The sequence below is a fragment of the Sebastes fasciatus genome, chromosome 17 (genome assembly GCF_043250625.1).
Source record: "Sebastes fasciatus isolate fSebFas1 chromosome 17, fSebFas1.pri, whole genome shotgun sequence".
Classification (NCBI taxonomy): Eukaryota; Metazoa; Chordata; class Actinopteri; order Perciformes; family Sebastidae; genus Sebastes; species Sebastes fasciatus.
Window position 1 is genome coordinate 29,823,024 of NC_133811.1, and position 26,047 is coordinate 29,849,070.

The 26,047-nt window shown below is 43.4% G+C and overlaps 1 protein-coding gene across 5 annotated transcripts in view; it reads right to left on the reverse strand.

The window, feature by feature from the left end:
• Nucleotides 1–26,047, reverse strand: part of LOC141753855 (poliovirus receptor-like) — a 370,582-nt gene that overhangs the window by 169,841 nt on the left and 174,694 nt on the right. For all 5 annotated transcript variants that reach the window (XM_074612477.1, XM_074612472.1, XM_074612475.1 and 2 more), the window contains 3 exons: nt 19,250–19,543; nt 13,895–14,012; nt 13,186–13,334 (listed from right to left, as the gene is read on the reverse strand). In XM_074612477.1, the coding sequence (XP_074468578.1) occupies nt 13,186–13,334; nt 13,895–14,012; nt 19,250–19,543 (561 nt within the window). The remainder of the gene's footprint in view (nt 1–13,185; nt 13,335–13,894; nt 14,013–19,249; nt 19,544–26,047) is intronic.

The window sequence follows — 26,047 nt, forward strand, 5'->3', positions numbered from 1 at the left end:
GTCTCTCGAATCGCGACGCCACGCTACCAGAATACATTGCACGGCTGCTTACATAGACAATGAATGGGGAGCGGGGAAAGCACGGAGGCTGTGGACACGTACCACTAGAGTGAAGATGCTGGCATCATATGAAACTAGAAAACTTAAGGACAAACATATTGTTTCATGCTAAATGCAGTACCTGTGAGGGTTTCTGGACATTATCTGTCATTGTTTTGTGTTGGTAATTGATTTCCAATAATAAATATATACATACATTTGCATAAAGCAGCACATTTGTCCACTCCCATGTTAATGAGAGTATTTAAGGTACATTTTGAACAGATACAAAATACGTGATTCATTTAAGATTAATCGCAATTAACTATGGACGATCATGCCATCAATCGCCATTAAATATTGGAATCGATTAATATGAATATGAGAGTGTTATCCAGTACTCAACATGTACTGAGGTTAAACTGCACTATGAACACTATTATTATTATTACTATTATCTGGGCCTTTTCTATGAGATCCTTATTCCGTATGATTATTAAATGTTCAAAAAAAGAAAGAATAAAGAGGGTGTTTAATTCTGGTGGTTTTAGCTGAACACTGAGTGTTTGGTCCGTTATCCATAATTTATAATATCCTACTGCATAATTATGCCTCAAGTGTAGTTCTCATGCTCTGTTAGATCATGTTGTGTTTAGATATTAAAACATAGTTGAAAATGATAAATGGACTTGCATTTACACAGCACCTTTCTAGTCTTCCGACCACTCAAAGCGCTTTACATGTCAGCATTCACCTGTTCACACACACACATTCATACACTGATGGCTGCCATGCGAGGTGTCAACCTGCCCATCAGGATCTGATCTAAATACTGACTCACACACCGATGGCTCAGCCTTCGGGAGCAATACAGGGTTCAGTATGTTGACCCGCTCTCCCTCTGAGCCACAGCCGCCCCGACACGATAAAACACATCTGATATTTTACCCATAATGCACCCAGCCTGTGGGGTCAGCTTCACTCTCCAGAAATCTCGTCGTCGACCACCACAAATCACTCGACTGGAGATGAGATGATTATTTCCCACCGCTGCTCGATTAATACAAAACGCCGCGGCGTTTTCCTCTGATTGCCTCGGGTCAGTCTCTTTCTCAGATAGTGAATGAGCTCTAATCATAAAACCACAAATATGAGCCGGTGGAAATGTTCCACACAGACATTCTTTCTTTCTGAGCGCCGCACCGGTGGCGGTAATCTGTTGACTGGATGGTCATCCTGCTGCGAGACAGATAGAGAAATAGACTGAAGTTACCGCTGCCGGGCATCCCGCTGATACTGAGGTCAGATATAAGCCTCCCCCCACCTCAAATCTCTCTACGTGGAAGGCTTCACACACCCCCACCCCGTACGGATGCATGTGTGTGTTTGTGTATCCCCTCCAGGTCTGTGTGTGTGATAAGCCGTAGCCTGGAGGCTCTCTCCTCAGCTCTTATCTCACTGACAGACGTTACCCCTGCGTGGCCGCGGCCCCAAAACTCACACCGAGGGGGAAACCACGGAGCTCTTTCTGTGATTTCCGGAAGTTTCTATCAGATTTCTGCAGCTTTGTCTCTTGATTGTCACAGAAATATTTATTTTCATGCACAGATAGAGCCCCCTTCCCACTTGCTTGCTTGTTAGGGGGATAAACTTCATCAGTAAATCACTCCCCTGTGGAAATAATGTCATTCACAGTGTTTCTGCCAAAATAAGGATTCACCCGGCTGTCTGAGCAACACAACTGATAAGAGATCAGTAATTATGCAGATTGAAATCACAATAAAATTAAAGTCGAGGTAAAAAAAAATAAGACATTAGTTTTTAAACACATTATACATGTTAGAAAATTACTGCTGAAAACTAGGGCTGTAAATCCATTCAAATAGGTAATCGCAAATTAATCGCACATTTTTTTATCTGTTCAAAATGTGCGACACAAGGCAGGCTGGGGCCCACCCGTCTTGAAACACGGACTAAGGAGTCCAACGCACGCGCGAGTCAGAGGGTGCAAGCGAAACCCCGTGGCGCAATGAAAGTGAGGGCCGGTGCGCGCCGGCTGAAGTGGGATCCTGGCCCAGCGGGGTCGGGCGCACCACCGTAAAGTGGTATCGGTGCCGTTGTCTCGGAGCCGCTTTGCGAGTACGAGTACATAAGCACAGTATCGGACCCGATACCCGATACCGGTATCGGTATCGGTGCATCCCTAGTCATCACACATTCATTTCCCTAGATGAGAGGGAGACTGTGGACTGTGCTTACTCTGAGCAGCATTGGGGATGAATTACAGTAAAACATGTTGGAATATATTTCTTACTTTTTTACCTGATGGTCTGAATAAACCTCTAAATGTGTTGCTAGTAGTAGACACACAGGAAATTACATTGGTTGTCATTACAAGTATTAAACATTCAACACCTCAACTCAACACCTTTCTGCTATTTTTCTATTAAAATCTCTTTTCTTAGTGTACGAGTAGAAAGACATAAAAGTCACAATCGATAACATTCTGCTCAAACTTATCAACCGTCTGCCCCTCAACCGCTCCTATCAGCTAACAGCTAAAACGCAGCCACTTTAAATGTGACATTTCATTTTGTTTACCCATAAAAACAGTAATTCCTATCCCCTCATGCCCCGGCTGTATACGCTGGTGGATCTAATTTACCTGTAAGAGTTTCTGACACTTTAACCATGTCTCTCCTTGTGTGGTGTTTCACCACAAAATCCAACACGAGACATTCTGAAATGTCATTTCCTTTTTGCCTCGTGAATTCATTTTTAGGGACATCTTCTCGGGAGCGACGTGTTTGTTAATAACCACACACAGACACGACACGCTGTGTTGTAGGGAAGCTCTGACAACAGTGTTTGTTTCAGCAGCTTCGCAGGAACCAGCCTCCACACTGAAAGACAAACAGCTTTGATAAACCCCGGCTTTGTGTGAGCGAGCAGACGGTGCGAGACCGACACAGGGAGCAGTAATAAGGTAAAAACAGCAAAACAGCAAGGCTTCAAAATTTCACCAAATTATTTGAATAACAAATATTACACCGCTAACTGATCCTGTGAGCATCTCCACACTAAATAGAACAAACTGATTTTTTTTTTTTTTCAATTATGGAATACATCACGGTTCGCCATTTCACTGGATTTCTGTTGATAAACAGTTTTGTTTTTTTCAGTGAGACATCTGCTGTGTTGTATTTTTGGCAGTGTGAAGGTATTAATATCCAACCGCATCAAACTGAGCCCAAGAATAAACCAGAACCACCGTTAACGTCCACACCTCCCACTTCCAGAGAGATGAGAGTTCAGCAGGAGGGCACACCGCTGTTCTTCTTTCCCCCCTGCTGCATTTCACTCAATCAGATGCTACGCTTTGGTGGCCCAAACTAGAGGGAACTAAATCAGATCCATCAAGACGTGAAGATCAGATGGGATGTGACTGGTAGTCTAAACAGGCGGCCGTTTCCTGTCTGTTACTGTAGCAACACATCATACATACAGGAAGCCCTGCAAAGCTGCGGAGACGTGGTAATTAGCTACGGCTTTATGTCTGTACTTTACGTGTGTGTATGAGAATTTGATATGGGCGGCTCCAACCTGTATGAACTAGCAGAACTGGGCAGGTTCCTGTAACAAGTTACCAATGATTCTGTACAAACCAGCACACTACAGACGTCCAGTACTACCTTGTGACTACTTTGAAGTCTAGCATAGTAAAAACTGAAACAAGGACATTTCTATCAAGCATGTACCTCTGCATAAAGGAGAGGGAGAAGAGCTGTGGACTGCAATTACTCTGAGCAGCATTGGGAATGAATTACAATACAATATATTTGAATATATTTCTTGCTTTTTTCCCTGATGGTCTGCATAACTCAATGTATCACTAGTGGTAGAGAGAGTATTGTTCTTATGGTGATCTGCAATTTAAAGGAAGAGTATGCAACTTTTCAGGGGATCAAAAGGGAGAAATTGGAATTCAGTATAATAAGTATGTTTTCTTTAGTGTATAATTAATTTAAAATAAGAATTGTTGTGTTCTTGTTACTTTAGAATGAACCGTTTATAGCCCAGAACAGACAAACCAAACACTGTCGTTTCACGTTTTCACGTCAGCCGCTGTATTTCTACACGCTTTGCACACGAGAGAAGTTTCAGTTGGTTGCAATCTGCAACCTCACCGCTAGATGCCCCCGAATCCTACACACTGGCCCTTTAATATAGAGTTGCCTTAAAGGTCCCATATTGTAAAAAGTCTTTTATATTATAAAGCAGGTTTAAGTGATATATAAATATTGTGAAAGTATCAAAACACTCATTCCATGGAGAAACACACAAATCCCGTATTCAGAAACTGTGCGTTTGAAACAAGCCGTCAGGATTTCTGTCCATTTGTGATGTCACAAATCTACAATATTTAGACCATTTCACAGTTTTAAATGTAAACATACTAAATGTGTCCCAGTTTATTTCCTGTTGCAGTGTATGTGAACGACATCAGCTGACAGGAAGTAAACATGGACTCGAGCTGTTTCCTAACAACGCATTTCTGTTGCCATTCCGTTGAAATGCACTAAAACGGAGCGTTTCAGACAGAGCGTGAATACAGGTATATTCAGACAGACAGTATGAGGAAAATAAAGTGTTTTTTGAACATTAAAGCATGTAAACATGTTTTAGTAGAAACCCCGAAATACAAACATGAACCTGTAAATGAGCACGATATGTCCTCTTTAAGGGACATGTGTCAGCCAATCAGAAACAAGCATCTAATAGTTCCTCTAATTTCTCAAATCAAAATTTTGCGGAGTACTGTATTGAGTTATTTTTTGACTAATATTCAGAATATATTATACCGTTACAACTATTCCACTATCGCTCACCGCAGTCTGTGTGTTTCATTAAGCCTGCACAGAGGTTGGCCCGGGGTTTATGTCCGAGAGACTCGGTGCCAGCGTTTTCCCCCCAATGACTAGATCGTCTGATTATTTTATGCACAGAGCTGCATGGTCCAATTTGTCCGTGTGTGCATGTATGAAACTGTGTGTGTGTGTGTGTGTATGTGTGTGTGTCTGCAAAGTGACTATGTGCTTTCCGGTGGACAGCTATCTCGCTTGCCGCAGGCAATCCAGGAAATGCTTCTCCACCGGTCCCCTCAGATGTGACTGTGTGTGTGTGTGTGTGTGTGTGTGTGTGTGTGTGTGTATTTGAACGCCGACAACAGCCCCCAGCCCCGTGCCAGCTGGACACCCCCATGAAAGGACTAGATGTATGGAGGGGGAGGATGGAGTGATGGGCAGAGGGGTAGAGGACAGAGGGGGTCAAAGCCTCCTGCCAATCCGCTCTTTCAAACTGGACCTGAAGTCATGACTTTCCTGCTGCTCTCCTCCTGCTGTTACTGAGGTTTGTGCCTCTCCACCCCCCAACACTTGCCTCTATCTCCGTTTTCAGCCCTTCTACAATCTCTGCTGCCCGCCCATCCTCACGTCCCCTCCCATCCTCACGTCCCCTCCCATCCTCACGTCCCCTCCCATCCTCACATCCCCTCCCATCCTCACGTTCCCTCCCATCCTCCACTCCAATAGCTTTTTTTCTGCCAACATCCTCCCCCCCCTCTCCTCTCTCTCTCTATCTCTCTCTGTGCGTGCACGGTGGGCTGGGCAGATCCAGCTGGCGCCGTGGCGACCAAGCAAGCTATGCATATAGCTTGCATCATGTGCATGTGAACGGATGGAAGTTGAGGGTGTGTGTGTGTGTGTGTGTATGGCAAGCAATTTTAACATTCAATAGCTAGACAGGATATTCATTAGAGATATCTGCAACGTCGTTTTGCCCAGTCAAAACTCTAACTCAAGATATCTGTAATTCTTTTTTGACTAAGCAAAACCCTAATTTTAGATATCCGTAATTACATTTTGACTAGTACGATTCAAACTACTTTTGCCATTTATGGGGTTTCTTATTACGTATATTTACAATTCAGTTGGGGATATCCGTAATTCACATTGCGGATTTCTGCAACTGAATCATGACTAGTCAGAATTCCAGTTCAAGATATCTTTAATTCCCCTCAGTTGAAGATATCTACATTATCCTTTTTTTAGATATCTAAAGTTCAAATTGTGACGAGTCAAAATGACGATGTAGATATCTGTAATTACGTCAGAAGGGGGCGGGATGGAACGGGAGGCGGGAGCTATTCAAACAGACTATGTGCAGGTTTATAAAGTGTGTCTGGAGACAATAAATCTACAATACGCTGTACAGTTCTACCACAAATTCTTTGACGATGAGTTCTTTTCCTATTTCATGTCATTTTCGAACTATCTGATCCACAGCGGTCCCAGAACCACTCGTCATCTCACAGCCGGCTGCACATACCGACCGATGTTATGTGTCCGGCTCGGAGGACTAAAGGCTCGTTGTGATTAAAATGAGCTTGTAGCTCGTCGTCTACCTCACTACGGTTAGAAAGAGATGTTGTTGGTGTTTTAACAACTTATGAGTTATTGATCCGGAGAGTTTGAATCTGTGAATATCTTTCCAACTTTACCGAACTATCCGAGTTAGCAACAGCTTCTGCTGACACTGTTTAGATGCTTTGTTAGGCTGATATCCAATGGGAAGCTTTGCATGAGCAACGCCATGCACAACAACACTGACTAGTCATAATGAGGTTGATGATGAGATATCTGTAACTTCTATTTAGGATAGTCAGAACTGAATTACAGATATTTCTAACTGTTGTTTTGACTAGTCACAATGACCTTATAGATATCTGGAATAAGAATTCTGACTAGTCACAATGTAATTATGACTAGTCAAAACGCAATTGTAGATATCTCTGATGTTAATTCCAGATAGTCAAGCTGAGCTATTAAATGTTAAAATGGCTTTCCATATGTGTGTGTGTGTGCGTGTGTGTGTGTGTGTGTGTGTGTGTGTGTGTGTGTGTGTGTGTGTGTGTGTGTGTGTGTGTGTGTGTGTGTGCGTGTGCGTGTGTGCGTGTGCGTGTGCGTGTGTGTGTGTGAAGAGGTTAAGGGGGCTGCTGTCCACATTTCACTCTCGTCAGCAAAACACTTAAAAGATGTGGAGTTGTCTTCCAGGAGTGTTTTCTCCTGAAGGCTGAGGATACATGAGAGAGAAACGCTCTGTGTCTGTGTCTGCTTCCCAAAATGCCTCCAAGTGCCATCCAAGCTCTCCCTTCACCTCTTCTTCCTCCCTTCCTCTCCACTTCAGTTTCTTCTTCCTCCTGCCTCACCTCTCTTCCCCACTTCTCTCTCTCTCTCTTTTTTTTTTTCCTTTCTCATGCAACCCCACATCTCGCCCTCCTTAAGTCGTGGCCCCGGTGGAGACTGAGGGGGAAATCATGACACGTGACGGCTGCTTGACGGCAACAGAAAAGCCAGACAGCGCTGCGCTTTCATCTACCATTTAACAGAACAGAGAGGAGCTGTTAGCAGCTCTCAGCAGGGAAATTAGCGGGGTGTGCTGGGCCTGTGTACACAAAGTGCCGGGGTATTAACTGTTACATTATTGAGAGCCGGGGCCATTCCACGCCTGACAGTTTAGATCTCACGGCGAGAGCAGGATTCTATCACGGTTAGTAGGAACAACGTTAGTCGGGATGTTTTTTTCTCCAGGAAACAGAGATGTTAACTGAACGAAAAAGGGATCACTCTGATCCAGAGACACGGCACGGTTCTGGTTTTACTGAAGGCACTGAAGGTGAGACATCAAGGCATTTTTGTGTCAGTGAAACCTTTAGAAAACAGCTCTCTATGATGATGATGATGATGATGAGTAGCTGCACTCCAAAATAAAAATAGCTGTAATCAACTACAGTCACAACAAACTCATCTCACATTCCCGTGGCACCGTGATTATATGCGTTTTGACTGCAACCTCACAGCGGAAGATAACTGCGTTGATATTATCCGCCTGCTTGGTAGAAAGGTCAGTGGGGCAAACCCGTAATGGTCTCCTTCCTCAGCCAAAGCGGCGTCTGGTGCTCAACTAATTGGTTCAATGCATGCACGGTACTGCAGGAGACTACAGAGAAAGCACCGTTTAGATACATTTTTATTTGGAACATGTAACAAATACTAAGAAAACAAAACTAGAACAACCGATAAAATAAACACTAATCCAGCGATTCTCAGAGGGGGGTCCGGGGACCCCCAGGGGTCCGTGGCACTCTGTCAGGGGGTCCGCCAAATGATTAGCTATTAAAAAGTGTACATATCTACAGATGGGGACCATTTGCGCCAATAAAATCGGCGTATCGGCGAGTACGTCAGTCTATGCTCCGATCCGATACCATCATTTATTAACCCAGAAAAAAGTAACTTGTTTAACCGGAAATCAATTCTTATTCGCTGCTCCAAAAACTGTATCCTTCACAGTGCCGTCGCCCCGGATGTGTCATGGCAACTACTGTTTTAGAGCAGCGAAGAAGAACTGATTGCAGGTAGTTTGTCACGTGACAATAGCAAACAACAACGGTGCGGTGCTAGTGGAGAGTGTAACGGTAGTCAGAGTGAGGAAAATGTCAACCATATGGTGGAAAATCCAACAAGTAAAACAGCGATATGTACAGAATGTACGGCTTCAGCACCCTAGTACACATGCTGTCCACTGAGGAGACAGCTAAGAGAATACGCATTGTTATTTATTCCTAGCTTCATTTATTTATGTTCTTTGCAACCGACAGGCTGAATAATAAAAGAAAGTTCTATTGCATTCATTCTCTGTATGAATTTGTTCATGTTTTACAATCCTGAGCCAGGACATACAACCAAGACAGAAACATATCACTTCCATACATGCTCAGTAGTAAACAGCCCGGTCTCAGTTCATCCATCTCCCTCAGCAGAACCACCACCACCAGTTGTCTGGACTCCACGGGGGGGGGATCTATCTTGCTGCTGCCGCTCAGGGCAGACGCCCCTCGATTACAAATCTCCCCGTAGAGTGTAACCGCCACAGACTTTCTGTCATGACTTTATTATCACACATCATCTGCTATAATAAAACAATTATCTGCACGTCATTCATTTGTCTCTCCTGATTGAAATGATGCAGTCGTTCCGTGATTCACTACCAGTCGGTGGCAGACCAGCCATCTGGAGGGTTTGGGAGGTTTCCTGCGAGGCTGCCTTCACATATTTGGGCCAATGCAAAAGAAAAAAGATGCTAAATAGTCACCGGGCTGTGGTTCTGACCGGCTCAGAGAAGTGAGCTGGTGTTCTAATTCACTTTGATTATAGGTCATGATTCACCTGCTAATGCGATCGGTATTAACATGACCTTCACAAGACTAGTGTGGCCATTGAATACTTTATATAACTCTATGGAGCAGTGGTAAAGGCTTTTTATAAAATATGTATAAGGACACATAAGCATGGATGATTCACTGTGTAATTCAAAGAATAGCATTCACAGTCTAAAGGCCTTTACACACCGGGGGCACGGAGAATGAACGCCACGAAAATGTGAAATAATCAAACATCAAAAACTATTCATAACGGCAGCAATGCAAATTTGCCGGAAGTAAACCGTTTTTTTGCCTAAACTACTGAAAGCTATTTCACTGAGTTTCCTTTTAGCGAAATACTCTGAGAGAGTTTGAGTTGGTCAACAGTTATGCAGTGTCCATGCTTTTATTGTGAAAGGAGTGGAAACAGGTCTGCGCTGCCTTTTTCAAGATTGAAAGGAATAATAAAGTTTGGTATCTTGGTTCGGACTACGGATCCTCCTTGTTGCTGTACTATAGTGTAAGTTTTGAATATGTCTGTTCCGCACAACGTGATCGGTTGATGCTTTTATTCGCAGTGCGAAAGCTCCGAAAAAAATCAACCTCGTCGCTTTTTCGCCACATATTTGCATTCTGTGTGACAGTACTCATGACAAAAACAACAGTTTGAAAAAATATATTGACGTGCAAATTAGGGCTGTCATTCGATTAAAATATTGAATCATGATTAATCGCATGATTGCAGTTAATCGCGATTAATCGCAAATTAATCACACATTTTATCAGTTCAAAATGTCCCTTTAAGGGAGATTTGACAAATATTTAATACTCTTATCAACATGGGAGTGGGCAAATATGCTGCTTTATGTAAATGTATGTATATATTTATTATTGGAAATCAATTAACAACACAAAACAATGACAGATATTGATCCAGAAACCCTCACAGGTACTGCATTTAGCATATAACAATATGCTCAAATCATAACATGGCAAACTGCAGCCCAACAGACAACAACAGCTGTCAGTGTGTCAGTGTGCTGACTTGACTATGACTTGCCCCAAACTGCATGTGATTATCATAAAGTGGGCATGTCTGTAAAGGGGAGACTCGTGGGTACCCATAGAACCCATTTACATTCACTGATCTGGAGGTCAGAGGTCAAGGGACCCCTTTGAAAACAGCCATGACAGTTTTTCCTTGCATAATTTTGCCTAATATTCGAGTGTTATTTATCCTCCTTTGCTACAAAGTAGTATGACATGGTTGGTACCGATGGATTCATTTGTTTTTTTTAGTGTCATATGATGCCAGTATTTTCTCTCTAACTTTAAAACGGAATCCGCTACAACCTAAAAATCGCATGCTGCATTAATGTGTTATTATCGTGTTAACTTTGACAGCCCTAGTGCAAATTAGTCGCACGGAAAAAACACCCCAAGTGTCTAAAGGTTGAAGCATTTGACCCTAAAAGGGCTACATATCTGACCCTATGGTGACGAATTCAAAAGTCCAGGGCCATTTTTTATTGTCCAACAGTTAAGAGTTCACCTTCTCACCACGACACCTGCTTGAATTATCAATACCAAAAGCTAGGAATTGTCAAGCTGAGTTTTGAAGAATCATATTAATGCTGAAATAACACAATTTGTATTCAAAAAGTAGCACAAAGTGAGGATTTCATACAATTACAAACAGGTGGCAGGTCAGTTGAAGAGGCTGCCATGCACAAAAACAGGTCACAGCTTTGATTCCCACAATAGTCAAAGTCACTCTCATCAGTAAAAGTGTCCTTGAGCAATACACCGCTGCCCCATGTACTCTGTGGATGAGTGCGTCAGCTAAAATGCTAAACGAAACAGTATAGAAAAGCTGCCGTGTTTGTTTGTTCACCCAGCAAAGAGCTCCGTCAGCCCGCACCTCGCCAGCTTCAAACTCTGGCACTCACCTTCTATAAGTAGACGTGTTAAAAACAGAGAAATTAAGCCCCTCCGTTACTTTATACCCGTCCAGTTGTTTCACCGTGGTGGAACACCAAGGACACATTTAACACAGAGGACGATGGATCACAAAGTCTGGGCTTGATCTCAGGTACTTGGAAAGATAAATAATAAAAAAAAAAGAGTCCTCAAAGTGCTCAAAGCGTGTGTGTGTACTTTGTGAGTAATGTGTGGAGATTTCTACATGTGTCTGTAGCCTAAAGGATTTCAGTGTGTTGAGATTACGTGTGCTAGAAGGGGAAAGAGTACCCTCCCTGATACTTTGAGTCAGTCACATTGCTACGCTTCCAGCGAGAACAGTAGCAGCTTAGCCACTTGTGAACCTCCCACACATCCCTCCCAACACACTGCCTGGCTACAAAGCATCTTTGTTCTCAGAGGAGACAATTCAAATCTCCAGCTCCGATTTCCCACGGATTTTCTAAATGTAGCTTTCTCTCTGTCCTTGGCAAAAGAGTAGAAGTTGTTTTTTTTTGTTTTGTTGTAAGCTCAGCATGGTGATTATTCCAACTAATTCCTCAAAACAAAAAAAAGAGTAGTAGAAGAAGGAAGGATTTTGACCAGTCAAGCAGAGAGTGTGGAGTGTGAGAACACACACACACACTCACACCGTGATGAAATACAACAGGTTTCGAGGAGCTGCCTGCTGATGTGCAGTGAGGCATTACAACATGCGGACATGTTCCTGGGTTTGTGCGTGATTGCAGGTGTGTGTGTGTGTGTGTGTGTGTGTGTGTGTGTGTGTCGGATCAATGTGTGAAAGCGTCAGAGGGCAGAGGGAAAGAGAAGACCCCGACCGAACACCGTGGCAACAGCAGCCGAATCGCCCAGCGACCCAGCAGAGAGATCAAGAGGGCATGCAGACACAAATGTCATACTCTTACCAGACAGAAGGGGAGGTCAAAGGTCAAAGAAAACTTAAAGAAGAAAGATAGAGCACTTAGGAAGTGTTAGTTGTTATGAAAAGAATAGTGGATGCAAAGAAGGGAAGAAGAGAAAGGAAAACAAACCTGGGCAAACTGGCTCACACCAACTTGAACCCCTTTTTGGGAGAATTAACAATCCCAACACCGTGGCGTCCACCGCAGGGCCAGAACGCTGCGACGAGAGCCGACTCTCACACTCATAATCCACCATTCACATTTCATTTACGTCCAGCGGAGCTATACAGATTCTCGGTCGCAGCCTGGCCGGCCGTATAAATCCCAGTCTCAAGAGAGCGGGGTTTTTCAAGTTATAAACATTTGGAGTTGGCCCTTGTCCTGCAGTTTGGCCCTGCTGTGGGGGAAAGGGTCAATCAAAAAGCCTCTGCCGCGCTTTGCCGACAGCCGGCTGGCAAGGAGGAAGAGACGACAAAAAAATAAATAAATCCAATGTGAAGATTGAGAGAGACCAGCATCCCTGCAGTTCTCAGATCAGCCCTGATCCCAGCATGTGTACATTCACAATGTGTGTGTGCGTGTGTGTGTGTGAAAGAGAGAGTTATGTTTCTGTGCATGCATGTGTGCAAGTGTATCTGCATTTCTGAGGAGGGACGTGCGCCTGTATGTGCATGCAAACATCTATGTGACATACTGTACATGCGCACGTATACCTGTGCATGAAATAATACGTGGAGTAGCATCAGCTAACTAGTGCGACTCTCAGTGTGTGTCTGTGTGTGCAGGCACACTGTGTGTGCTCTCCTCCCGGTGAAGTAGTCTCCTAGCGGCGAGGAGCGAGGCAGAGACAGTTTTGCCTCCAGCGTGACGTAATCATGACACAAAAAGGGTCTATATACAAGCATCTGTTGTGTCCATCTGTACAAACTTCCACACATGTACAGCAAGTATGTATGTGTGTGTGTGTGTGTGCGTGTGTCGTCTGGAGTTTGATGGACTCACCGATGACGATGGTGGTGATCTGGTGCCTGCTGGCCCCGTGCTTGTTCTTGACCTCGCAGATGAAAGTGGTGTTGACGGCGTCGTCCACCTTCCTCACCGTCAACTTGTTGCCGCTCACCACCACCGTGTCGGGCAGAGCACCGGACGCCCTGGAGGGAAGGGAATAAAGGGGGAGCGAGGTGGTGAAGAGGATGGATGGTGGGAGAGGAAGAAAAGGACAGGAGAAATAAGAGATAACAGAAGAGAGAGATAGAAAACACGTGAGAAAAAGCATCCGGACACCATGTGTATTGAGATATTGGATGAAATAAGATGAAGCAAAAGAAGATCAAAAAGACACATCGATGAGAGACGGGGGGCGGGGGTGGGAAATAAGAGACAGAAAGATGGGAAAAGATAGAGATGAAAAACAAAAAAGACGGTTTGTGACTGATATTCAAAGACAGCATTAATGTGACAAAATCACAGACGCGATCAGCCGCTCTGTCAAACACAGGCACAAAGCACAGCACGCCATCTGTCCATCACGATGAGATGTTAAGAGCATTTCTGTTTATCAGGAAAATGATTACGAAATGATAATTAAAGAGGAAGGATTGTGTTGTGCGAGTTTCTGTCGTGATTATAGCAACAATTAGAAACTCTGTCACTCTCTCCGAGGGAGGTGGAGGCATCGACATGCACGCGTTGGACGGAGTGTGATTCTTACGCGGTCCAGGTGACGGTGGTGGGCGCCGGGTTGCCGTTGGCCATGCAGAGCAGCGTGGCGTCTGAGCGGCCGACGTACCAGTTGTTGTCGTAGCCCTCTATGGATACAGAGGGGGGGTCTGAAAAGAGAGAAAGGAAGAGAGACGTTATTTGATTTCCTATCAGTGGAATTCATAAAGATGTTTGACATCATCTGGTTTGCTCAGAATCCCCAGAGCCGCCACACAACCTGTTGTCCAATGTCAGTTTCCTCTGTTGTTATTGCTGTTTTGTTAACTTGTTTTCGATTAGAACTGATCATCATACTCGCAGTGAACTCCTGCTAAAGCTCTCACCAATTTAAAAAGTCTGCTCCTCTCCTCGTGCCGGTCGATATGTGTCGCATATTGGCCGTGAGCTAAAAAACAGTATCGTCTACATCCTAGCTCTAATGAGACTTCCTCACCCGACGACCCCTGGGTCACTTTGCATCATCAATATTATTTATTCATGGTACTTCCTGAATCCTGTTGTTCTTCAGGGGTAAACCGCGAGAGCAAGGTGGCAGTCTGCAGAGAGCCGGGCCAAACTTACAGAAGGCTATGAAATGAGGGGAAGAAGTTGACCTGGTCGAGACTGAAGAACAATGATTTTATGTTTAAATAAGTCATATTAAATCCTGTAAGTCTAGACATCATCTCAAAATGTAAGACCTTTCATAATTATCTCCGCCAGGCGTAAGGGAGATCATGCGTTCGGTTGTGTCTGTCTGTATGTCTGTCTGTCCACGGCTAACCTTTCATACTACTGGACCCATCAGTCTGATATTATTCTGTGCTCATATATTAGTATTTTCTCAAGGACCTCTCGTGGTTACGGTGATTCAGACTTCTTGGAAAAAATATTTTATTGACTGTTTTATACTCCTCTTAATTTGTCAGTAGCGGTGGCAAGTGATCAACAACTGCTTCAGTCGCAAAAATACATTTCAGCCAATTGGCTAGGCCTTACCTAGTCTGTTGCAGGACACATTTTGGCCTTTGTCGTGGCTCAAAAACATAACATAGAAAAGTTTGATCTCATTTTGATTCACTAAAATTAGGCACGATATGAGATGGATACATCCTCGTTTTTGTTGAGGGAGGGAGGGACAGCTGAGTGAGATTCAACTCTTCTCTTTTTGGAAGGTGGGAAAGTTAGCAAGCAAGTTAACGAGCTAGGACACCAGCTAGGACACCAGCTAGCGACTGGTTTTTCAGCCGTTCAGTGTAAGATTCTCTGGTCAGAAGCTTATTTCCGTAACATGAAAGGGTTTGTGTGCGTTGTGCATTATATACAACAGAAGTTTAGAGGATTCATAATAAACAGGATGACATCACACCGTCTTCTTGAATCTCTTATTGATTTATTAATCTGTGTCGAAATGTGGCATTGCAAACAAAACGTCTACGCGAGACAACAAAGTGATGGCCCTGTGTGTAGCGATGTGTGTCAGCTACGCTGTATCCTGAGTAAAAAAAAACCTTGATACCTTAAAGAGCTTTTTCTCCCTGAAAATCAAGACCCTCTTATACCGGGAGGACGAGAAAATCAGTTAGCGTCACTCTCTTAAGACTCTTATTTTACAGTGAAGGCAAACCAAAGCAGCGATGTGTGTAGGAAGTTAAAACAGGCAGAACAGAAAAGCTAAGCTGTCTTTCCCCTTTAGAGAGAGAGAGACTGACAAAGAGAGAGAGAAGAGTGTGAGGAGAGGACAGTGTGTGGGAGAGTAAGTGTGTGTGTGTGTGTGTGTGGGAGAGTAAGTGTGTGTGTGTGCATGTGTGTTTTCCTCCTAGAGAGCGTTGACCTATAAAAGCTGATCTGTGTTACACAGCAGACAGGAGACAGGATCCCTCACACCATCACTAAAGTAACACATACTCAGTGAGGAGTCACAGTGTGGAAGGATGTGTTGCTCTGGTACTTCTATCTTTGTGAGGACACATTTTGAGAGAGAACATTTTTTCCAGTTGTCACCTCAATTAAGGGCTGGTTAAGGTTTTAAGGTTAAAGTTCAGAGTCAGGATCAGGTTAGTGTTAGTAGACTATAGGAGGGAGTTTCCCCATACGTAAACCAGCCCCGTCCCACAGCAGTTTGTGAAGTAGTCACCAAATTAAATGTATTGATTCTTGTAAAAAAAAATTCATGATGGTCAACACAAAATCAATTTGTATCTAATCCACATAAGAAGGTCGTGGGTGGGTGGGTTAATAAACACAAGACTCTTGCCCAGGAGACCGGTGTTCGTGTCCCGTGTGAAACCAGAAGTCAAAGTGGATTTATTCGTCACGTAACTTTCGTACTTAAGTTACAGCACTTCCAGAGTTATTTTAACCCAAACCGTGATATTTTCCTAAATCTAACTAAGGAATTTTGTTGCCTAAGCTTAACCGAGTCAATCTTTTCCTAAACCTAACTAAGTAGTTTTGTTGCCTAATCCTAACCAAGTTGATCTTTCCTTAAACCTAAGTAGTTTTGTTGCCTAATTCTAACCAAGTCGATCTTTCCTTAAACCTAACTAAGTAGTTTTGTTTTGGAAAAAACTGGAGCGGCTATCGACACGTGTTGCTGGATATTCGTAGGGAAACGCATGAATAATACATTGTTAAAAATCGTGCTGAGCATCATGGGAAAAAAGAGGGACATTTGTGTCTATGTACGTTAATCAATTAGATTACATTTTTTGACTATTTCACAAACTGCCGTGAGACTGTGCTCAGTATGCAAGTAGAAACATACAGCCCACGGCATGCAGCTTGACAAGTGAGATCCCTCAGCCTTGTTTGTGTTCACATTTAAATGTGTGTACGTACTGTAAATACACAACACATAGATGCTAATTCTGATTACAGACACACTGATTTGCAGAGTTATTTGTGTCTCCTCTGAGAACACAGTAGTTAGCTGCACTCTATATGAAGCTTATAAGTCAGTAGAGATAATTTGACAGCTTGACGTGCAGGCGTGACCCCGTGTACGAGCGTGTGTGTGTGTAGCCAAGTGGTCTCGTGTTCATGTAGGAGAACTTCTTATATGTTTTCCTCGTTATTTCTTCCCGCAGCTTGACAGGCAGTTTGATTATTTGTGTATGTTTGTGTGTGTAGTCTATAAATCGCAGATTATAAGAAGAGGCTGAACAAAGACGATCCGTTCCATCTTTGCAGTAAACGGCAGCGAGGTCACACGGTTGAGACAATGCTGTCAGCATCCCTAAATCTCTGTAAACCACGCTGAACCTGTCTAATGTTTTAATCCCATGAAAATTAATGGATTAGATGAAAACAATGTGTGTGTGCACATTTGTGTGAAAACATTCTTGATTGTCTCCTGAAAGTAAAAAGTGCTAACATTTTATGCAACTTACTTTTAAAGAGCAGTTCTTAAAGCTCAGGTGTAGATCGGGTGTTACCACGAGCATCTGTTTTTGTCCGTCATCATATTGTACATAATTACAGAATCCTGGATACATTTGTCACAATCTGCATAAAAATGAAAGACTAAGGAGAAACGGTGCAGCGAACACAAAGACCTTGAAGGATGCTACAATGAATGCAGTGTACACCGCCCTGGTGTTGTGCAGCTTATCAGCAAAGGATAACAACAATGAAAGATACACGGAAGGTCATAATGGTTTGTTGCATTTGTTGCTATCAGTTAATGAATTGGTCATGTGGGTTTAAAACAAGGTTTAAAACTACTTTAACCAAGGCACAGTTGGTTTTAAGGGTGGGTTTAAGCTCTACTTCCCTCACGAAACGTCCCAGCAGATGATTGCATAATGACCTGCCTCCATAATAAATCAAATGCAAAGTACAAGAAGAGTGGGAGCAAAGATTTGTCCTCCATTATCATGTACATTCAAATGGCGATCAGTCTCTCTGCACTGGTTGTTTACATCATGTTGGAGACTAAGGGTGTAAGAAATAGGGCTGTCAATCGATTAAAATATTTGATCGCAATTAATGGCATGATCGTCTATAGTTAATCGTGATTATTGCAAATTAATCAAACAGCTTTTATCTGTTGAAAATGTACCTTAAAGGGAGATTTGTCAGGTATGTAATCCTCTTATCAACATGGGAGTGGGCAAATATGCTGCTTTATGCAAATGTATGTCTATATTTATTATTGTAAATCAATTAACAACACAAATCAATGACAGATATTGATCCAGAAACCCTCACAGGTACTGCATTTAGCATAAAACAATATGCTCCAATCATAACATGTCAAACTGCAGCCCAACAGACAACAACAGCTGTCAGTGTGTCAGTGTGCTGACTTGACTATGACTTGCCCCAAACTGCATGTGATGATCATAAAGTGGGCATGTCTGTAAAGGGGAGACTCGTGGGTACCCATAGAACCCATTTACATTCACACATCTGGAGGTCAGAGGTCAAGGGACCCCTTCGAAAATGACTATGACAGTTTTTCCTCACCAAAATTTAGTGTAAGTTTGGAGCATTATTTAGCCTCCTTCGCGACAAGCTAGTATGACATGGTTGGTACCGACGGATTAAAGAGGGTCTTTTGGCGCAGAGAAGTACTCGTATCGGTACTCGGTATCGGAGAGTACCCAAATGTAAGTACTTGTACTCAGTCTGAAACAAGTGGTATGGGTGCATCCCTACTTCATACTATGACATCATACCCTACTACATACACCTACTTCATACTACAGCATCGCGATATATCACAATATATTGGATCGTAAGACCTGTATTGTGGTACGTATGGTATCGTCAGATTCCCTATCAGAGGTTCACACAGCCACGCATTAGAGGAACGTTGACTTTTACAACAAATCAACAAATCTGTTTATTTGTATTCCTGTGTCACACCCACAGTGTTTAAACTATGCAAAGCTGAAAATGTGTTCTCAGATGTTACAGCAAATAGACCAGATGTTGTTTTTGTTATTTAGATCATTAGGGAAGTGACTTGGAAGTGCTCGAGAAGAGGCGTGTGCACACTAACATAATCTTCGATTCATTGCTGTCTCACAGCTTGGATATAAATGTGTGGACCGATGGTTTTTATATTTGGCAGCGTGTGTAATGTGTATAGATTAGTGGTGAAGGGTCTGCAGGTGACTGCCAAAGTACAGGCCTAAAGGCTCTGGCAAGGCACTGGTCTGTGTCTGGAGTTGTTAGCAGTTGGCTCTTTTGGAGGCAGCCAAGTTATTTGTATCCTTAGTTGGACCTGTGACACCTGGTAGTAAAGAACTGTCCCCCAGGGCTATGCATCATTTATGTTTTATGTTCAAGAAGACATTATTATGTGAACAAGTACAAGTAGTTAAAGTGTTAAAGTGTGCATGTGTGTCTTCCTTACATTCCACCGAGAGCTTGACAGGGTACGCCCACGGCCGCTCCTGCGTCTTCTGGTCGACCATGCAGGTCACCTCCCTGCCGTTGTCCGCCGACGTGGGAACCAGCCGATACTCGCTGCGTACCGTCACCGTGCCGTCCGGCCCATTCGTGGTTGTGGTCGAGTGGTTGCCCCCGACCGACGCCAGCCACTTGATGTTGGCTGCCGGTTTGCCGTCCGCCGCCTCGCACTGGGCCACCACCACCGACTTGGAGCCGGCCTGGACGGTAACAACATTGGCCGAGTTCTTAGGCTTGGCTAAGGGGCAGAGAACGAGAGGGAGACAGGTGGGGAAAAGAGAGAAAGACAGAAACGGGGGGGAAAAAAAGAGAAATGGCAGCAGAAGGAGAGAGAAGATAAAGGGTGGTGAAAAGAAAGAGACATCAGATGTGAAGCAGAGGAGGAGGAGAGGGAGAGAACAGAGGAGAGGAGGAGGTTCAGTCAGTTTGTTGTGCATGTAGTGTACACTGTGGCATCCTACTGCGGTTGTAATGAAACTGTGAGGGGGGTAGGCCCTCTGGTGTGATCTGAGGCCACTCAACATCACGCAGACAGAAAGAGAAAGTACAGCTAGATCCTGAAAGCGGGGGGGCAGGCAGAATGGTTTTGGCATCATTGGGAAAAAATACCATAATAACCTTTCAGCATATTGTAATTCTGAGGAAAAAATAGACTTCTGCACCTCCTCTTGGCTCTGTTTCAGTCTTTAGAAAACCTAGCCCGTGAGGGCAGACTTTGGCCAATCACAGGTCATTTTAGAGAGAGAGAGGATTCCTATTGGCTGTTAATTCAACAGAAGTAGCTGTCAATCACTTGTGAACTCCGATCAAACGGTCAAACTAGGCAGCGCTGATCAAATATGAATCAATATTCTGTTACTGTAATGCCTATTTCTTTCCTCGAATGTTTTCAGACACATCTAGTAGTGTACTGTTTAGCTGTAAAATGAGAAAGTGTGCTCCGGCTGGTGGGCGGTGCTTGGTATTTCCTCAACTGATCTCAACATGGCGGCCGGGTCACAAACTTTCTCATCTTACAGCTAAACGGTACACTACTAGATGTTTCTGAAAACATTTTATGCAAGAAATAGGCATTAACGTAACCGTATATTGATTCATATTTGATCAGCTCTGCCTAGTTTGACCGTTTGATCGGAGTTTGCGAGTGATTGACAGTTGCTCGGAGACAGCAAGGCTCCAGCTCGGCTCTGATTGGTTGTTTTTCCTCCGGTCTGTGAAATCTTGCAGATGCCGTTAGGAGCACCGGAGGACACCGGATGCACATGATCTTTTTCAGATTACCTGTCTCATGTACTACTGTCAGGATATAGTGATATTTGCTCCAATGTTACCTACTTCAGCTTTAAAAAGTCTTGCAGTATCTACATTTAGATATAGAGAGTTAGGATGTTTTAATCCAGTTAATATACAGCATGTTTTTTTTATTTAATGACAGCTAGTATGCTCTTAGCATAATCCAAAACAAAGCTCATCCCTTACAAACTTGTGAAACTCTTGCAAACTAAAACTTAACAGTAAGAAAAACAGCCGTTGTGTTTTGCCCATTCAACCAATATAGGTTTGAACTTCATCATCACAGATTTCTTTGCAGGTGGTCCCCCAATTGAAGTGATGCATCAAACATCCCACCAGTTGCAGCAGGAGGCTCTCACATCACAACAGTGATATGCAAAAACACTGCTTTCCCTTCGCCCATCACATTAGCTTTGGTAAATCAAACTGGACTTGTTCCATAGAGTGCCAATGTTCCATGAAAATATCCTTCCTTTCCTAAAGAGAAAAAAACACACTCCTGACACACTATCAATCAATCTGTAAATGCCAGTGAATTCCATTATTTTGTGATGTCAAGTGTTTCAGTTTACTTTTTCTGTTATATCCGCTTTTCTTAAACACGTGTCATGTTGTAACGCAGGATGTGATTTAGTAAACGTTCCCTGAATGCCTTTCAATCTGTTGCATTTGGTTGTATGTGTACAGAAATGGACATAATGGAATTGAAAGACTTTATTTATCAGGAAAAATTCTGGCAATTATTGAAAACACATTTTTCTTTTTGCCAGCGCATGGCCTGCTGCTTCATTGAGGGAGCTCTCAGTGGAGACGTCGGTTTGTCTGTGTGTTCCCTGCTGGAAGAAGTCATCGCTCTTTGATTCTAAGAGGCTGACACAAAAATTTATATTTCTATTTATTACGGCTGTCAAAGTTAACGCAATAATAATGTGCTAACACAAATTTGTTTTAACATCACTAATTTCTTTAATGCATTAAGTTAACTTGTGATTTAGGTTGTATCCTGGCTCAAAAAGGTTTTAAAGCTAGATTGAAGATACTGTCATCATATGAAACTAGAAAAACCTAATGAATCCATTGGTACCAACCATGTCATACTAGCTAGTTGGGAAGGAGGCTAAATAATGCTCCAAACTTACGCTAAATACCTCCAGATATGTGAATGTAAATGGGTTCTATGGGTACCCACGAGTCTCCCCTTTACAGACATGCCCACTTTATGATAATCACATGCAGTTTGGGGCAAGTCATAGTCAAGTCAGCACACTGACACACTGACAGCTGTTGTTGTCTGTTGGGCTGCAGTTTGCCATGTTATGATTGGAGCATATTGTTTTATGCTAAATGCAGTACCTGTGAGGGTTTCTGGACAATATCTGTCATTGTTTTGTGTTGTTAATTGATTTACAATAATAAATATATACATACGTTTGCATAAAGCAGCATATTTGCCCACTTCCATGTTTATAAGAGTATTAAATACTGTATATGAAAAAACTCCCTTTAGGGTACATTTTGAAAAGATAGAATATGTGATTAATTTGCGATTAATCGATATTAACTATGGACAATCATGCGAACAATCGTGATTTGATATTTTAATAGATTAACAGCCCTATTTATGATTATTATTTTTCATCATTATTTCTTCATGTCTATGTGTATTTGTGGATAGTGGATGATTGTGTCCGCTTTTATCATGTTATATCAAATCCAAATCCAGATAGCATTAAAAACAAGTCAAAAGTCTCACATATTGAAACCGGAATATATCACAGGACAGGAGATGAAACAAAGAGCACGAATAGAAATGGAGAGCTGAGACAAAGCGAGACGAGAGAGGTGAGAGTTCAGACATGATGGAGATAGAAAAGACAACAGCGAAAGAGAGAGAGAGGAGAGGAGGCACATACAGAGAGGACAGATGAGTAGAAAGAGACACAAACAGAGAGAGAGATTGACCATGCAGAAAGGAGATGAGAGTAAAGCAGAGCGGCAGAAAGGGATTTGGAATGATCGGCGGGCTTTAACAAGTCAGGAGTATTCATCCCTGATGTGTTTCGTGACACTGCATCCAATTGGTCCCGATGCTATTTCTCACTTCCCTGATATCGGACAGAACTGTCAACTAGTTATACTACGTTTCAATCTTCAGTCTGACATTTCCTCCGCTCTGAATCTAACGTCATTTTAAACTTAAACTTTATTAGAAGTGTCATATACTGTACATACAGATACATACATGAAATTAACCATTACATTTAACCCATCGTAAGCGTTTTAGGAACTGTGGGCTGCTGTGAAGCGCCCTGGGAGCAACTCGGGGTTCAATGACTCGCTCAAGGACAGTAGGAGCCGGGGATTAGGGATCGACCGATTATTGTCCCGGCCGATTATCGGATCCGATATTCAGCATTTTTATGATTATCAGCATCATTATTTTTTCTAACCGATTGCCGATAAAATAAATTCATTTAAAAATGTGCTTCTTGTGCTTTGATGCAGCCTCATCTCTCTGTCAGTGCTCACCACTGTGCAGTCTTGCTCGATGTCCCGCCCACAGCACTATCTGATTGGTTACACGTCATGAGCTAAAGCCTATCATTTACAGACCAGGGGTCTCATTTACAACCGTTGCGTACGCACAAAACGGGGCCTGAAATGTGCAAAAGTTGTGATCTATAAAACAAAATTGACGGGAGAATGTGCTCACATTTATTTAAACTTTCACCCATGCGTACGCACATTATGGAGACGGGAAACTACCGACGCAATGGTGACGTGGTGATTTGAAGCCAGACTGTAGAAATTAAATGTGACAGGCCTCATTATACGTATAATGAAGAGAACGTGCAGGATATTGTTGTTAGTGATTCTAGACTTAATTCAAATTCAACTTTTAATCATGAGTCATTGAGGATATGCCCTCATTTCCAACAATGTCCCTTGGTCATCATGGTTTTAAATTGACCTATTGGTACAGTTGTGTTATAATATAAGTAACATGTAATGTGGTAGATAATGGCACGTGAAGGGCTTTATAAATAAATAGAATCCAGTACCTGTCACATCTTGCTTTTAGAGATGTCCAGTGTAATGGAATTTAGTTTTTTCAACTGAAAAACTGCTGTTTCGTGTCACACTACCAGACGAAGCAGTGAACTCGGTGGAGTGGGCGGATTCAAAGGTCTGGACCCAGGCAAATATCTCACATCAGTCTGAGGCATTCTGAGTACAGAGTAATTAGAAGGCAAGCAGGAAGCTATGCTAACGGAGCTGAATAAACACCGCATCCCCCTGCACATCTGCCCTCACCGCCTCTTTGGTACTATCAATAGGCTGACTGCCAGAGAATGACACAGAGACAGGAAAAACGCATTAAAGTAATGTTTCCAAACAGCGTTAACTGCATGAGGTGTGTTTGGTTTATGAAACCAAGCACTTAGAAAAGCTTAAAAAGTGAACACGTTTCTACAGAAGTCATATTCACCACATGCTTTCATTTTAAGAATTTAAATTGCATTTTGCTGAATGTTAAGCCAAGGGCTGTGGTTTTTTATAACAGTATTGAGTAATGGTTTTTCTAAGTATTGAATTTATAAACTTTCCCGAACTCCCCCTCACATTTGCTTGCCTTCCGTTGAGATGAGATATTAGCTGTGAAACCCTGTCCCAGTAGCTGGACCCTTCAGCAAGGCAGATGGTTGCCCCTAACTTGAACCTGAGACTTCTCGAAGACTTTCTCTTTGCCTTGGCAGGCAGTCGCAGATCAAAGCCTGTGACTGGAAGATTGCCAGTTTGAATCACAAACAAGTTGGGCATATCTGCCAAGCGTGAAGATTTGTAAGTGAGTGTGAAGCCGGCTGTTGCTGAATTAAGGTGGCGTTCACACAGGACAGCTGACATCTGTCACAGTCACAGAGTTTGTGTTGAAACCATCCAGACACCCACGAAGCTAATTAGTGAAGCCCAGTACTGACCCACATTATTACTTACATTTGGCCCACATTCTGCCGTGAAATAACAGTGATGAAGCCATTGCAATCTGGCTGCAAGGACACCAACTTAACCTTGATAATGCGCAGAAGTGGGCCAGACCCCAGCCACAATGGAGCCTTTTGAAGACCCAGCTTCTAAACCAGATTATAAGTGCTTTGTTGCACTTGGCCCAGTATGCAAACGCACGTATCTTACATGTGGCTGGTTAGAGACGAGCCATTTTTGGACCAATACCCCCCTTTTACCATTAGCATAACTGACACATTTACTTCCTCAAATCAACCAAAGTTGACCCAGAATCACCTCCCATCTGGGCTGTGTTGCAGTGTTAAAACGTTTGAAACAATCTGTACAGATATCAGAGGCAGCTGAAGTCCATTTGAACATCACATTTTTAGCAGCCTGGCTCCATGGATGGCAATGCCACCTGGCTGGTCCACCACTGGTAGGTCCAAATTAAAAACATCTCCAACACTAATGAATGGATTGCCATTGAGTTCTGTTTCATTTAGGGATGCACCGATACCGAGTACCGATACGAGTACTTCTCTGTGCCAGAAGACCCTCGTTAACAGCCATTTGGAGGGTGTGAGCGACACACGGCAGGCTGGGGAGTCCCGCATACGAAGCGGTGCGCTTCGACTGGCTCTAAGTCGGCTTGGAAAGGCTCGGGGCGAAGGTGGCTCACGGCTGCAGCTTTACGGCGCTCCCCGCCCGGACATCGCCACACAGTGACGGGGCTCCCTGCTCCCGGTGCGACTGTCAACCGCGCCGTGCTGCGGCCTACGTAAAAGGCGCCAGGGGTCTGTGTCGTTGTCGGCAACTCACTCGACCCGTCTTGGAACACGGACCAAGGAGTCTAACGCACGCGCGAGTCAGAGGGTGCAAGCAAAACCCCGTGGCGCAATGAAAGTGAGGGCTGGTGCACGCCGGCTGAGGTAGGATCCCGGCCCCGTGGGATCGGGCGGACCACCGGCCCGTCTCGGCCACACCGTCGGGGAGGTGGAACGTGAGGACCTGAAGGATGGTGACGAGAGGTTAATGTCACGCTGCTGTAAAGTGGTATCGGAGCCGTTTTGCGAGTTCGAGTACGGTGCATCCCCAGTTACATTCCTGGTTAATGGTACTCATTTGGTGATCAACTGACTTTTCCTCAGTTTGTTTTTTTCTAGTGAAATGTCTAGGGTTCTATTAGATGGATTAAAAATCAGAAAGAGGATCCGCACACTGCAGAGGTAGCTCCCGGCAATTTTAATGAAACGTGAAACTTTTCAATCTAACAGAGATCTTCGTCAGGCATTGTCAAGTCACCATCACAAAGCAGAACAGGCAACATAACCGGCAAACCGCCTCATATGGACAGCATGTTACCTACCGTTGTCATTCTAAGCATGTTTGCGTGATTTCTTTAACATTTAGCTCAAAGCTCTGCTGTGCCTAATTACAGCCT